At 46.9% G+C, this 13,875-nt stretch overlaps 2 protein-coding genes across 3 annotated transcripts in view; one reads left to right on the top strand and one right to left on the bottom strand.

Annotated features, from left to right (window-relative positions):
- PCSK9 (proprotein convertase subtilisin/kexin type 9) overlaps positions 1-4,171 on the top strand; it is a 4,839-nt gene extending 668 nt beyond the window's left edge. The window contains exons 2-13 of the mRNA XM_021405035.1: positions 16-88; positions 167-355; positions 597-720; positions 823-956; positions 1,043-1,184; positions 1,274-1,470; positions 1,588-1,771; positions 2,352-2,522; positions 2,594-2,742; positions 2,826-2,991; positions 3,086-3,267; positions 3,361-4,171. Coding sequence (XP_021260710.1) covers positions 16-88; positions 167-355; positions 597-720; positions 823-956; positions 1,043-1,184; positions 1,274-1,470; positions 1,588-1,771; positions 2,352-2,522; positions 2,594-2,742; positions 2,826-2,991; positions 3,086-3,267; positions 3,361-3,528 — 1,879 coding nt within the window. The 3' untranslated portion in view covers positions 3,529-4,171. The remainder of the gene's footprint in view (positions 1-15; positions 89-166; positions 356-596; positions 721-822; positions 957-1,042; positions 1,185-1,273; positions 1,471-1,587; positions 1,772-2,351; positions 2,523-2,593; positions 2,743-2,825; positions 2,992-3,085; positions 3,268-3,360) is intronic.
- The window catches only part of USP24 (ubiquitin specific peptidase 24), a 61,476-nt gene continuing 53,338 nt past the window's right edge, over positions 5,738-13,875 (bottom strand). For both annotated transcript variants that reach the window (XM_021405442.1, XM_021405443.1), the window contains 9 exons: positions 13,190-13,311; positions 12,584-12,697; positions 12,266-12,331; positions 11,917-11,983; positions 10,254-10,332; positions 9,712-9,787; positions 8,778-8,864; positions 8,368-8,478; positions 5,738-8,206 (listed from right to left, as the gene is read on the bottom strand). In XM_021405442.1, the coding sequence (XP_021261117.1) occupies positions 8,144-8,206; positions 8,368-8,478; positions 8,778-8,864; positions 9,712-9,787; positions 10,254-10,332; positions 11,917-11,983; positions 12,266-12,331; positions 12,584-12,697; positions 13,190-13,311 (785 nt within the window). In that variant the 3' untranslated portion in view covers positions 5,738-8,143. The remainder of the gene's footprint in view (positions 8,207-8,367; positions 8,479-8,777; positions 8,865-9,711; positions 9,788-10,253; positions 10,333-11,916; positions 11,984-12,265; positions 12,332-12,583; positions 12,698-13,189; positions 13,312-13,875) is intronic.

Below are 13,875 nucleotides of genomic sequence, written 5' to 3' on the forward strand. Positions count from 1 at the left end.
GGCGCTGGCCCCGAGCGCGGCCGACGATGCTGCGATCGCCGTCGGGGCCGCCCCGTCGAGGCCCGCCGCCTTCCATCGGGCCGCCAAGGTGAGCGGCGGTGGGAGGGGGGTGTTGTGCGGCTCCCCGGAGCCGGGCGAGCTCTCGTGCGTGTGCCCCTTCCCGCAGGTGGCGTGGCGGCTGCCCAGGCGCTACGTGGTGGTGCTGCGGGCCGGCAGCGGTGAGGCCGAGGTGCGCGGCACGGCGCGGGCGCTGCAGCTGTGGGCGGCACGGCGCGGGTACCCGAGCGAGCTGCTGCACGTCTTCTATCTGCTGCCCGCCTTCCTGGTGAAGATGAGCAGCGACGTCCTGGACGTGGTATGAGTGCGGGGATAACGGTGTGAGCAGTGCATGTCCGTGCTGCGGCCGAGGTTCCGGGATCATAAAATCATTAAGGTTGGAAAGGACCACTAAGGTCAGCCTGTCCAGGTGTTTTGGGTTGCATCTTGGCAACCCCATCCCCTGGAGCTTTGCTGAAGGCTTTGCCCAGCCTTTGGCCACCTTTGGGTGCAATCCAGGCCGTGGGGAGCTGAGAAGGATGCGCTGTGCTTCCCCACAGGCGCTGAAGCTGCCGCATGTGGAGTTTGTCGAGGAGGACGCGTACGTCTTCGCGCAGAGCATCCCCTGGAACCTGGGCAGGATTGTATCACTGCCGCCTGGCACGGGCACCTACAGCCCTCCCAGTGAGCACAGGGGGGTCCCGTCCCCTGGTGCGGCAGCTCTGGGGCTCCTGTTTCCATTTTGGGAGCACGGTGCTGATGGTTTTTTGCCTTTTCCCCGGGCAGATAAAGGCGACAAGGTGCAGATCTACTTGCTGGACACCAGTGTGCGGAGCACCCACCGGGAGATTGCAGGCAGGGTACTCGTCACCGACTTCCAGAATGTCCCCGAGGAGGACGGCACCCGCTTCCACAGGCAGGTGAGCTCACAGTTGCGTGGCAAGCCTGGTGCTCATTCCCACTCCTTTCTGTGATGTGTCAGGGCATAAAACCATCCCTGCTTCAGGCCAGCAAGTGTGACAGCCACGGGACCCACGTGGCCGGGGTGCTGAGCGGGCGCGATGCCGGCGTGGCCACGGGCGCACACATTCACAGCCTCCGTGTGCTGAACTGCCAGGGGAAGGGCACCGTCAGCGGGACACTCATTGGTGAGTGCCTGGCTGGGAGAGGGAGCAGCCCACCCTGCTCGCCCTGACCCTGCCCTGCCATCAGCCCCGTCCCCTGTCCCGTCCCGCAGGCCTGGAGTTCATCGGGGCGTCGCTGGAGGCTCAGCCCAGCACCCCGCTGGTGGTGCTGCTGCCCTTTGCCGGTGCCCACAGCCGTGTGCTGAACGCCGGCTGCCGGCGGATGGTGCGGATGGGGGCGGTGATGGTTGTGGCCGCCGGGAACTACAAGGATGACGCCTGCCTGTATTCACCTGCATCCGAGCCGGAGGTATGGGCTGGGTGGGCTCCTAGAGTGCGGGGACACATGGGGTCATGCTGCCACCGCCCCCGGCGCACCCACTCCAGCACCGAGCCATCCACAGCCCCTTCGTCCCCGCCCTGGCAGGTGATCACGGTTGGGGCCACTAACCGCGAGGACCAGCCAGCCTCCATCGGCACGCTGGGCACCAACTTTGGCCGCTGCGTGGACCTGTTCGCCCCGGGGGATGACATCATTGGTGCCTCCAGTGACTGCAGCACCTGCTTCACCGCGCAGAGCGGCACGTCGCAGGCGGCTGCACACGTGGCAGGTGAGCTGGTTCCAGGGTCGCTGGTGGCTCAGGGTGGGATGTGTTTGCACCAAAACTGAGTGGAAGACTTTATGTTTAGAGTATGGCACCTCTGACCCTTCCCAAGCCTTCCCACTCATAGAACCATAGAATCATTAAGCCTGGATAAGACCTCTGAGATCCCCAAGCCCAACCCCACCCCACCGTGCCCTCTGTCTGGGTCCCTCAGTGCCACATCCCCACGATTCTGGAACTCCTCCAGGGATGGTCACTCCCCTGCTCCCTGGGCACCGTGTGCTAATGCATTACCACTCTTTCAGAGAAGAAATTTTTCCTAATACCCACCCTGAACCTCCTCTGGCACAACTTAAGGCCATTACCTCTCATCCTGTCACTGTTACCTGTGTGAAGGGATTGGCTCATTTGGGTGCATGTAGATGATGGGTCGCAGTGAGTTCTTGCCCATCGCTTCCCTTGGTTCTGTTGTCCTCTCTCAGTCCCGTCACAGCAGGTAGCCCCAGGGACCACAGCCCACCATCACGGTGTGCCTGCGTCTCTCTGGCTTCCCCTGATTCTCACCGCATCCCCTTGGCTCCCGCAGGCATTGCAGCCATGCTGCTCAGCGCCGAGCCCCACCTCAGTGTGGCCGAGCTGCGGCAGCGCCTCCTGCACTTGGCCACCAAGAACGCCGTCAGCGCGGCCTGGTTCCCCGAGGAGCAGCGGCTGCAGACGCCCAGCAGCGTGGTGGGGCTGCCCGCCCGGCTGGGCCCAGGTGAGGGCCTGGGGATGGCGGTGCCCAGAGCGTGCTGCGTGCCCTGCACTGACGCCTCTCGCCCCATGCAGGCGAGGAGCTGCTGTGCCGCTCAGTGTGGTCAGCACACTCGGGGCCCACCTGGCACGCCACAGCCGTGGCTCGCTGCGCCGGCACCGAGGAGCTGCTGGGCTGCTCCAGCTTCTCACACAGCGGCCGGCGGCTGGGCGAGCACATGGAGGTGAGGCACAACGCAGCCATCAGGTACCCCAAAAATGCTGTCTGTGGGGATGCATCCCGCTGATGCTACGCTCTCGGTCATAGGACAAGGAGGGGCGGAAGCAGTGTGTGGCCCACAGCGCCTTCGGGGGCCGAGAGGTCTACGCCGTCGCCAGGTGCTGCACGTGGCCCCGTGCCCAGTGCTGGCTCAACGCCAGCTCACAGGGCAATGATGGGGCCGGCTGCTCCGCGCAGGACCACGTGCTGACCGGTAACACTCCGTAACACAGCTATAGATCCTTGGGGCGCAGAGCTCAGCGGGGACACCCCTGAGTGCCTCTCCCACGTCCCCTGTCCCCACGCAGGCTGCAGCTTCCACTCCCCTGTGGCCATGCTGGGTGATGGCGGCAGGCCCGTGCTGGGGCCGGGCAGCAGGCCTGGTGGCTGCATGGCGAGGCCGGAGGGCACAGCGCACTCATCCTGCTGCCCTGCTGCCATGCTGGAGTGCCGCGTGAAGGAGCACGTGCCCCGGGGCCCCGCAGAGAAGGTATAAAGTGACACGCTGCCTGGTGGCTGTGTGGCTGCCACTTTACCCCAGGGGCCACCAGGGGTGGGTGCCCATCCATCCTTCTCCTTCCAGGTGACGGTGTCCTGTGACGCTGGCTGGACGCTGACGGGCTGCAGCGCTCACTCGCAGGGCCCTGGCACCTTGGGGTCCTACGCTGTGGATGACACCTGTGTTGCAGCCAGCATTCCTGGCAGCCAGGCACCTGTGGCTGTCGCCATTTGCTGCCGGAGCCGGCAATAGGGATGGGCTGACCACACCGTTGTGCAGGGCCCGGCTGGTGGCAGGGCATGGCAATGCCACGGAGCCCGTCACGGCCTGGCTGAGCCCCACAGTATGAGCATAGGCAGCTTGCTGGGCCCTGCCACCATTTCCCCACCACATCCCTGTACATACACTGACTGTATAGGTTGTTTGTGCTACCATGCAGCTCCTACCTTTATAGAAAGCCCATGGTGTAGGTTGCTCCCTTCTGTCTTTAGTTTTCAGCTAATTGATGCAACATAGTTGAGCTGTTTTGAGGTGGTTTGAAAACTGCCTACTCAGGTACCCGGGAGATTTCTTTACTTTTCAGCCACTTCAAGGCTCCTTGTTTTAATTCTGCTTGTTTAATTAGATTTTAGCTTGCATTGCTGCTCTGTTAGCGTAGTTTTTGTTGCTGGAGTTAATGACCTGCTGGTGTTCCACTCTGCTGTAACAGTTCCCTTCCACAGCTCCCCATGTCACGCAGACCCAGCTGCACTTCCTTCTTGAAAAAAAAACCTCATCTTTTGTAGCACTCGTTTGTACATTTGCACTTTCAATATTTATTTGGAGTTTTATAAATAAACCTTTTATAGATGTCTTCTAAAAATAAAATTCGTAGAGCAGCGCTCAGCAGATACAACCCCGCTCCGGCTTCTGTCCATCCCCAGGGGTAAAGGTTCCAGGGAAGTACGAGGACACGGTGTCTGAGCTCTGCTTCATTAGCAACACAGCCAAGTTTGTTTTTAAAACAGCATCGGAATGCAAGAGCTTCCAGTTGTGGAAACAAAACGTCACCCAGCTTCGGGAAGCGTGCCCTTGAGCATGCTGGTGCTGTTGCCATGAACTCGGGGTGGCACGCAGCGAGGTCTGAGCCCAGCAGAAGGTGAGTGCAGGTGCTTGGGAAGCAGCAGCAGGCAGGAGCACCAGAAGCCCCCAAGCAGCAGCCTCCTGTTACGGAAATATGCAATTTGTTTGGTGCTATGCTGAGGGCAGCTTTGAAAACAGAGCTTGACAGCACAGGTAGAGATGGATCCGTCAAGCTTCAGGTGCATTTTCCCCCACTGGAAAGCCTGGTACAGATATGAAACACTCCTCCAGCTTCAGTTGGCACCAGGACACCAGGTAGGAAGCACTGCTTGGTAAGGTTTGAACAATTTCTGTCTCTTTACCTAAAGATGGCAAAAGCCCAACCCTGATCTAAACATGTAATTACATAACACACGTAGATCATCACAACCCATAATTTTATCAGCTTCAATCTCAACTTCACATGGCGGGGGAAAGAAGGCTGTTAGCTGAGAGCTCCCAGAGAGCCCTGACACAGCTGGCCATTTCCAGCAGACTGAAGGTGCTCATGGGGCTGTAAATTCTCCTCTGCTGCTCATGGCAGGAGCCATGGGGATGCTCACGCAGCAGTGAGTCCAGCACAGCTCTCACGGCTCAGTTCACGCACACACGCATGAGATCAGTGAAGGGAAATGATATGGGAACAAGATCAGCCCTTGCTTAGTACCTGCGTGCAGGTAAGCAGAAAGATTAGCCTTTGTTCTGGGGAGCAAACTGAAAAATAGCAAAGTAAACCTGAGGGATCCTGAGCTCCTGCAGGAGGAGTGGCAAGAAACACCTCCACTTCTAACATGAGCAGAGGCCTGAGAAATGGTTTGGACTGAAGGGAAAGCACTGGACCTCAAGTGAAGGCATTACCTAAGGGCACCTGAGGCAGTTTCATCAGCCCAAGAAGCAGCACATATTCTTCATACCCAGTCCCTCCTCCTGGATGGGTGCTGCCAGTGGTGGTTGCAGGCTGAGTGATGCTTGAAGCACAAGTCCTTGTGCTTACATGCCCTATCTGAGGCCGCTGGCTTTGCTTGTGAAGGAAGGCAGAAAGGTGATGGGGATAGCAGCACAGCTTTCTGCCCTGGGCACCAGCAGATCTGCTAATCTTGCTATGAGGCAACAGAAGCCAGAGCTAGAGTAAATCATTCTGAAAAGAAGGTCAGGAGAAGACACTGCACACAGATAGAACCTGACAGGCACCAGAACATGCCCAGTGCGAGGCCGTGCAGCTGCTTTGGTTTGCTCCTGGCAGGTGCCAGCAAGCAGTTAACCTCCCGGAGCTCATTATCCAGAAGACCAGATTACGAAGTTTCAAGAGGATCCACAAGACAACAGGACAGTGCGTTGCGCAGTCTAAAGATTACACTAGTTTTCTGTGAAAGGAATAACTTTATTCCATTGACCAGGAATCCCAAGACTGTTCATCAAGACTGCCTATTTTTCCAGTGCCACATGTTCATGTATTAATCGGACAGTATCTCCCCGAATGCTCACAGGCAGGCTGCGGCTGCTCCTCACTGAACATCATGTAAGCTGTATAAAAACATTTTCATCCAAAAAAGATTGGCAGTAAAAATTACAACATAGAAATGCATCACAATTTACACAAAAACTAGTTTTGTTGAACTCTATTTTCCAAAAAATAATCTTCAGCAGGTTCAAATGACAGCAGCTGGAAACCAAAATAATTGACCAAGTATCATCTTATTGCAAATTATAACCATCGACTTTGTACAAGCGTGAGCAGAACCATGAAAAAGTTTGTATTGGTTTCAAGTATACAGTGGTGATGAGCCATCCTGATGCAGTTCTCCCATCCATGCTTCTGTGGGCATGCAGTAATTGAGGACGTTGTTTCCATAGGAAATAACAGGAACCTGAAGTGACAAGTGGTGCCAACCCATAGGAACATTACCAGCTTCTTCCATCACCATCACCGCTGTGTACTGACTATTTGTGAAGATTTATGGCCCGTTACAAAGTATTGGGGATGGGGGAAGGAAGAAGGGGGGGATCTTTAAGAAATGATTTATTCAAAATTAATTTAAAACACCGCATTTAAAATGTCCCAGCACATTATCAGAAACATTTATAAAATGCTAACTTTTGCCATGTGTCTATGAAGACATTGTTTGGAAAAAAAAACCAACAAAAAGTGAGATATTCACTACAATGCCACCCTTGCTTCTTCGCACACGCAATTTACGACAACAGTTCTCTCAACCCACAATAAGTTATAAAGCTGTACAGCTGAAATCATATCAGATGTTTACTTCCAACAGTGAGATGACTGGTTAATTTCAATATTAGTGCACAACAGTGAAAAGCTGTCTGCTGCTTCTTGGTTCAGCAACAGTCTGTAGAAAGAAAAAAGGCACTTTTTGGCTGGTTGTGCCTTTAACTTGGCAAATTTGTCTATTCTGGAGGTACCCAGGCACTCCTTGAGATGCCCTCCCATTTCCGTGCATGTTTGTTTACATAATTTTTAAAGTAAGGCAGAATCCATAAATAAAGGCAAAAAGCAGTGCAGAAAATGTGACAAACGCAAAATGTACAAAATATGGAAGTTAGTTGGCACAAAAGAAGCTAGCATCCAGAACCAGAAGTCAGTGAACTAAATTTGATATGGAAAACAAAACTGTGCTCAAATCATCCCAACTGCTTTCCAGTTGTTTATGAGCAAACAGAAAGAGCTGTGATATTTTAAATGTTGCCTGGTCAAGTGAAAATATAAACAAAGCCAAATCACTCTTTCCCCGTGTTAAAATTGCTATAAAATCTGCACGACAGTGTCCCCAAACTCAATCAAGGAATTATTCATCATATACAACCAATACTAACTTTCTCAGTAATTTGAAAGCATAAGCAAGTGATTGCAGGTCACGTGATTGAGACTACGTTTGATTCAATATGTCTCCAAAAGTAAAAAATAATTCATGAGTAAAACTGCAACAGAAATCCATTTTAAAGTGCTTCTTTTCTTTTAAACTAGTTTTTTTTTTTAATTATTATTTTGTAAATCCACCAACATCCTTTAATACACGCTTGCATACCTTGAGAACAATGTTTTTCTTTTTACGGCCCTTCCTGGCTGTGGTTTTTGGAAGGGTACCAAAAAGACAAGCCATCCTAGAGCTCCTTGACCAAACCATCCTGTAAGTAGCCACGCTCCTTGCAGAGCAATCTTACTGATCCTTCCAATAAAGAGCTTTACAAATGAGCAGGGAGACATATTAAATACAGAAGTCCTTATGTAAACTGATTCTTTAACTAATATTTTACAATGAAATGTAAGTCATCACACATCTTTACAGAAATTTGAATATTCCTATTCAATATTATCAGAAAGATTAAAAATTTGCCCTCCATACATAAGGGCAGTCTGGTTTTTCTCTGTATAAAAACCAAAAGAATTTTTTTTTTTTGCAGCATCACAGAAAAGCAACAGTTTTACATTCACTCATTTAATGTTCACATAAAAATTCAACCACTAGCGTTTGTGTATTTGATAAAATCTTCTTGACAAAAATGTTGCCGGTGTCTGGACTGTCATAAGCTACTGCAGGTGAAGATGCAGTTTTCTAGAGCATTTATCGATCTGAAGCCTTTGTGGCTAAGAAATGCTTTTAGCTTTCAGGGAAACAACCTTCTTCAGCATTGCCATTGATCCTTCTCTTCCAGACTCTTGAACAGCGTAAGCAATAGGACTCTAGTTTCAACAGGTACCAGGCATTAAATGATTGAGTTGATCTGTTCTTGGGTTCAGGGGCATCCTTTATGGGTCAACATCATCAAGGTCACTTTTAGTCTCACCAATCATCATAGGAGACTCTGAGCCCTTTCAATACACACAAGGGGTGGGGAGAGAAAGATATGGCACATTATTTTTCATCAGGCACACAATTCCTGTGATTACATTCAGTGGTGGTTCTTACCCAAACTCTAGAAACAAGTCGAGCAACGCAACAGACAATAAATAAGCCCTTATTTAATTGTTACCTGCTGTAGATGTCTGTCGCCATTCTCATTGGCTGGACTACTTTCTGACCCATTACTGCTTCCAGACTGATCTTTTTCGTTCAACAAGGCTGTGGCGTAGGCCAGCGTGTCCTGTTTGGAAACAGTTTAAGTGACAGTGTCAGAAGCCCTGGTGATACCTTCATTTCATTATCACTTTTTCCACAAGTTGATTCTAAAAGCAACATAGCTACTGTAGAGAGATAGTTGAGTCACTACAGGCCATTGTAAGGATTTCTACAGAAACAACCACAAGATTCAGGTTTGTCAGGTAGGAATGGTATGAAGTACAGTGGGGTATGGTAAAGTTGCTAAAACTATTGCTGCTAACTGAAAAGTGAGAGGGGAAATAAAACAAGTTTAACACCATCTCCCATGACTGACACACGTACCTGTGCTGAAATAGTGCGCTGGAAGGTTTTTGCAGTTGATGTTTCATTGGATACATTGCTCTGAGGTGCCCAGTAATGCTCAGACATCTGCATTAAAAAGTGCATTAAAAAAGCATAAAAAACCAAGGAAGCTACAAAACTGCAGTATGAACTTTACATGTGTAAGGTCCTAGACACTTGTGATGACAGGTAGACTAGAAAGTCTGGAATAAGCTGCCTGAATCTGTCAACAAGCTAAAGATCTGAGATACAGTCAGACGTGGATTTCTGATGAGGCCAAGAATAGTTTCAGAGACCACTACCCCCCCCAGATAAAACCTAGTCATCAGCTCCTTCTGTCTGGCAACGACATGACAGCAGGTTACCAGGTTATCCAGCTGAAGAGTGGTAGATTCAGATTTTCAACATGGGTTTTCATGAGCCAGTACACTGTAAAAATAGGAACTATCCAGAGCTGTCAGTTCAAGAGAAGACTGGCAAAAGTGCCAGCTGCACTGCAAACATCCCACTAACAAAACTACCTGTGTAGTAAGAAAAAGCTGTACGTATCAGCAACTGTGTTTTGTGCAAAGCTTAGATGATCCTGTAAGAAATCCACTCCTTTAGGTGCTCTCCTACATCAATACACAGGCAAAAAAATGTAACAGGAGCACAGTGGCACTGAAAGCTTCCCACATGACAAAGAACTATAATCATTATGATGATTCACACTTGGTTGTACTTGTTGCACAAACACCTAAGCATGAAACACGTGGTGGCTTAGTGAAGGACTTGAATGCACCAGGTTTAACTTCATCCAATCTCTCACTGTAAAAAATAAAGTAGCTTGTATTTTTGTCTTAAGCCAACTCAGAGAGTCAAATATAGAATGGAGGTATTATAATTCTCACTGTAAATAAAGTGACATTTCTCCACACAGTTACAGCCAAACTACCTTTTTCTGTAGCCACTGCACAGCCCAACTCCAGTGGTGAGAGTTCTCCTTGAAATAATCTTTTGCAGTAGGGCACCTTGGAAATTGAAATTAGTTTCATTATGAATGAATAAGGCACTCTTGCAAAGGTAAAAGAAATAATAATCCAGACATATTTCTTTATGCTGCTGCCCTTTGTATGCACTCTTATCATTGCAAATGCTGACTTAAGCTGAATAGTTCTATTATTAGCCAAGTTAGCAAGAACAATAAAGTTTACACAAAGTAGTCTTCTATACAGATACACTTATTTCAGATCTACGGTTTATCAGGACATCTGCCAAGTTCCAAACAAACAGAATTTAGAAACCACAATATTTCAAATATCTGGAACAGTTTTCTTTATCTTCATCCTAATGCTAGGCAGCTACTATTATAAGGGCCACTTACGTTACAGTAACAGAAGCTAAAGCTGATCAAAAGTAGAAAGAGCAGCAGTCTAAACAGCCACAGTGGGGTCTAATGCAGGAATAAGATTAAACTCTGAAACCCTCACTACTCACTTCTGAGCCAAAGTAACAAGGAACTTGACACACTGGTAACAGCGACTGCTGTCCACATGGTTGCTGTGATGCATCAAGGCTGTGGGGAGAAACACTTGGATTAAAAACCACAATTCAGACTTCTGCGTACCAACCAGGTTGAGAACACAACAAGCATGAAGCTAAAATTTTAGCTTACATGGGAAAAGTTATTTTTACAGATGTTAGCATGAGTATTTGTGTTCAACACACTGCTGTATTGCTGGCAGTTAGGAATATTTACAGAACTATTGGATTAAAAACAGATCAAAGTCAAAATGCAGTAATTCTTTCAAACGTGGCACCTGAATTTTAAACAGCCCTCTCCTAATGTAGTTTTCTTCCCCTATAATCCATTCTATGTTAGATAATTTGCTATGGTTACAGATCTGAAGGAAAAAAGTTTGAAATGACTGTAAAAAGGACAAAAATCGCCAGCTTCATACAGGATCAAAACCTGCAAAACTAGGAGAATGTTTGAAGCTTTGTCACACAAACAAGATAGTAAAATTTATCATCCATGAAACTTTTATAGGAGATTGAGGCAAAACCACAAGCCATTCTTAGTCAGGAAGTTGCTGATACTATGAATTTCCAAGTCCTGTAACAAACTTCTTTGGATGAGGACAAATACAAAGCTTCCACAATCAGATGTGCCACTCAAAGTTGCTTGTATTGGCCACATCAGCAAAGAACACCGTAGTGAAACATCTAAAAGGTGGTAAACAATTTCTAGGGAGCTGCAAATTGCCATTCTTTCTACCCTCAAAGCACAGCAGATAACGAAAATTACAGTACTAGCATACTGTAAATTATACACAAAAATCCTCTTGAGGGCCACAGAAAAGTATTATTTGCTAACTTCTTTTCTGGGAGTAAAAGCAGCCAATGTGACTGATGGGTCATGGACCACGTGCAGTGAAACTGGAAATTGTTCAGTGCTGTTGCTAGGGAACTCCAAGGTAAACCTACAGCATTAATTACAAGAACTGCTGTGAGTTTTGCGAAAGTGTGCGATTTAACAAACACAATAAGCCTTCAACATAAAAATCAAATTGAATAATTGCAGCTCTTGTCTGCAGAAAAAAAGTGTCATGTACTGCCTAAATCATAGAACTGGATTGGTCCAAGTGGGTCCAATCTACCTGGAGCTAACATAACAAGAAGCAGTGTAAGGGAATAGTGGTTATCTTCTCTTCTGTTAGTCATACATGGAGATTAGCAACCAGAAGAGCAGTGAGGAATAAGAGAGAATATTTAGCTTTTTTCTTTATTTCTTTCTCACTAAAACAGAATCTGAAACAAATTCAGGTGAAAGCCACAGACTGAAACAGCTCCTCATCCAAACAGCTATGAAAGAGACACCCAAGCTGCACTTGCTGATTAGACGTGCTCTTTGAGCACCATGTGGCTCATCTACAACTCTGTTACGCACAAAGCCTTTTCTCCTGATTCATATGAAGTAAGCTCTCATCATTCTGGGACTTCCCCATGACTTCAGTGGTGGTTGTTAAATCAGATAACCCCAAGTAGTTTTCCATCAGAAGTAAAACAGTTTAGAAGGATTAAGAAACCAAAAGATTATAAGAATTATCAGCATAAGGGTTAGCAGAAGATAGGAGCATTCACACACTGGCTTACTTGCCTATTAATCCATTTTCTGTTTCAAAGGCAAATTTGATGCGCTCTACTTGTAAGGGGTCTTCGATAACCTGACAAAAAATGAAAAGGTCAAGAGTATGTTATGCTTGAGACCTGGATCTGTACTACAAAATGGTTTTAACCAGCTCAGCATGAAAAACAAATGAGAGTTACGAAGTTCCATGTAACACCAGATTATCAATACAGTAATTTTAAAAAGTTATAAATTCTTAAACTGAAGGATCGAAGATACATGGATATTGAAATTATCAGTGCGCTCTTTGCCTTCTTTGTTATACACTGATAGAAAATCCATCCTGTACTTAATATACAAGTCTTTACCATTCACGTACCAGTATCTCATGGAGTAACTGGAATATGTTTTTCAGTTCATGAGGTGGAGCAGTTTCCAGTTGAGTCTGCATTAAGAAATACAAAATTATTTAAATAGTAAAATAGCTTGATGTTGCAAAGAATTGACAGAGTGCTTCACAGTCTTTTGAAAATTAGTTATTTGAAACTGCAGAAGTTAAAAAATCCACCCAAAATCCAGTGAACTATACTGACTGTTCTGCTGCAGATCCCACCCAGTGCCATTATAATGCAAGACAGCAAGACCAAAGCCTAGAAGAAGCACTTAAGTATATACCCTGTCTTGATCACCTCCATACCTTGATGAAGTGTAGCACAGTAAAGGAAAAGTGCTCATTACAAAAGCAGCAGTACACCACCATCTCAATGAGAACCGACAGAGATCCAGTTAGCTCTCGTAATGCATACATCACCTAAAGGAAAGACACAAATAGTTTTGTATATAGCCATACAATAATTATCAAGAGATGGATCAAGTTTGTGATAAAATATTAGTCTTCTTCATGAGGAGTGTATTTTTTTTCCTCCCTTTCCTCATTGCACTTCACTCAGCTCCTGCTGCCCAGCTCCAAGGGCCTGGTCAAGCACGGTCCGTTCAGTGAGAGCAACTCAAGTTAGCACCTCCAACTGAGATATTTTAACTGACCACATGGCACTTGCAAAATGTATTCAGCTGTTTTTACTAGCTTTGTAAACTCTCAAACTAGATGCCAAAGTTTAGAGATATACTGGAATAAGAAGGTGTCAAAAAAAAAAGCTGCCTTCTTGTTTAACGACTCAAAGAACCATATACTTAAATTTTAAAAAGCAGCCAGTTTAGAGTTTTTCATGTAAAGAAGCCTCAAAGAACTAATGTCAGACCAGCTTTATGTTTAAGCAGGGCAGAATTTAGAACAGATAAATACCTCTATTAAGTAAGGTTTTCCCTCAGACAAGAATAACAAGGCTTCCACTTCTTCATGGAGCGTCAAAAGTGGACCTGAAGTAGTGATGCTTAGAGGTGGACGCTGCTTAAAGAGACCAGGAGCTATAACAGCAAACAGAAAAACAATCCACTAATAAATGACATTGTTCAACATACCTTGAAGACACTGCTGTCATTTGCCACCTTATCATCTCTAAAGGCCTTCACCTCAACTAGCTTGTAGTTTGTGTGATACCAGCCCAAATAATAAACTTTAGCACTAATGTGTCATTTACATTAGTGACAGTACTGGGGAAATAAACTGCAAGAAAGGGGAAGCAGAATGTTCAGATCTCCTATCAGGACTTTGATATTTAATTTCACTCCCACCACTGCATATTCATTATATTCAAAACATTTATCATTCTTCTGTTACTTTATAATTTTTGACTGCTTCCAACTCCAGAAACTATAGACCTCACACAAAAATCAAGTTGTTCAGTCAAAAATAACAACTTTAAATTCCTCCTTCAGGGCACTGGAAATCCAAACTCATTCTTTTGTTATGTTTATTTGGAAAATTCTGCCCCCTGTAAAAAATATCCAGGAGAGTGTTTCATTGCTTATTATGCAGTAGCTCAGTCTAAAGATTCCCCTTATAATTAGCAAGAGACATAACTGATGTGA

This window comes from Numida meleagris, chromosome 7 (genome assembly GCF_002078875.1).
Source record: "Numida meleagris isolate 19003 breed g44 Domestic line chromosome 7, NumMel1.0, whole genome shotgun sequence".
Taxonomy (NCBI): Eukaryota; Metazoa; Chordata; class Aves; order Galliformes; family Numididae; genus Numida; species Numida meleagris.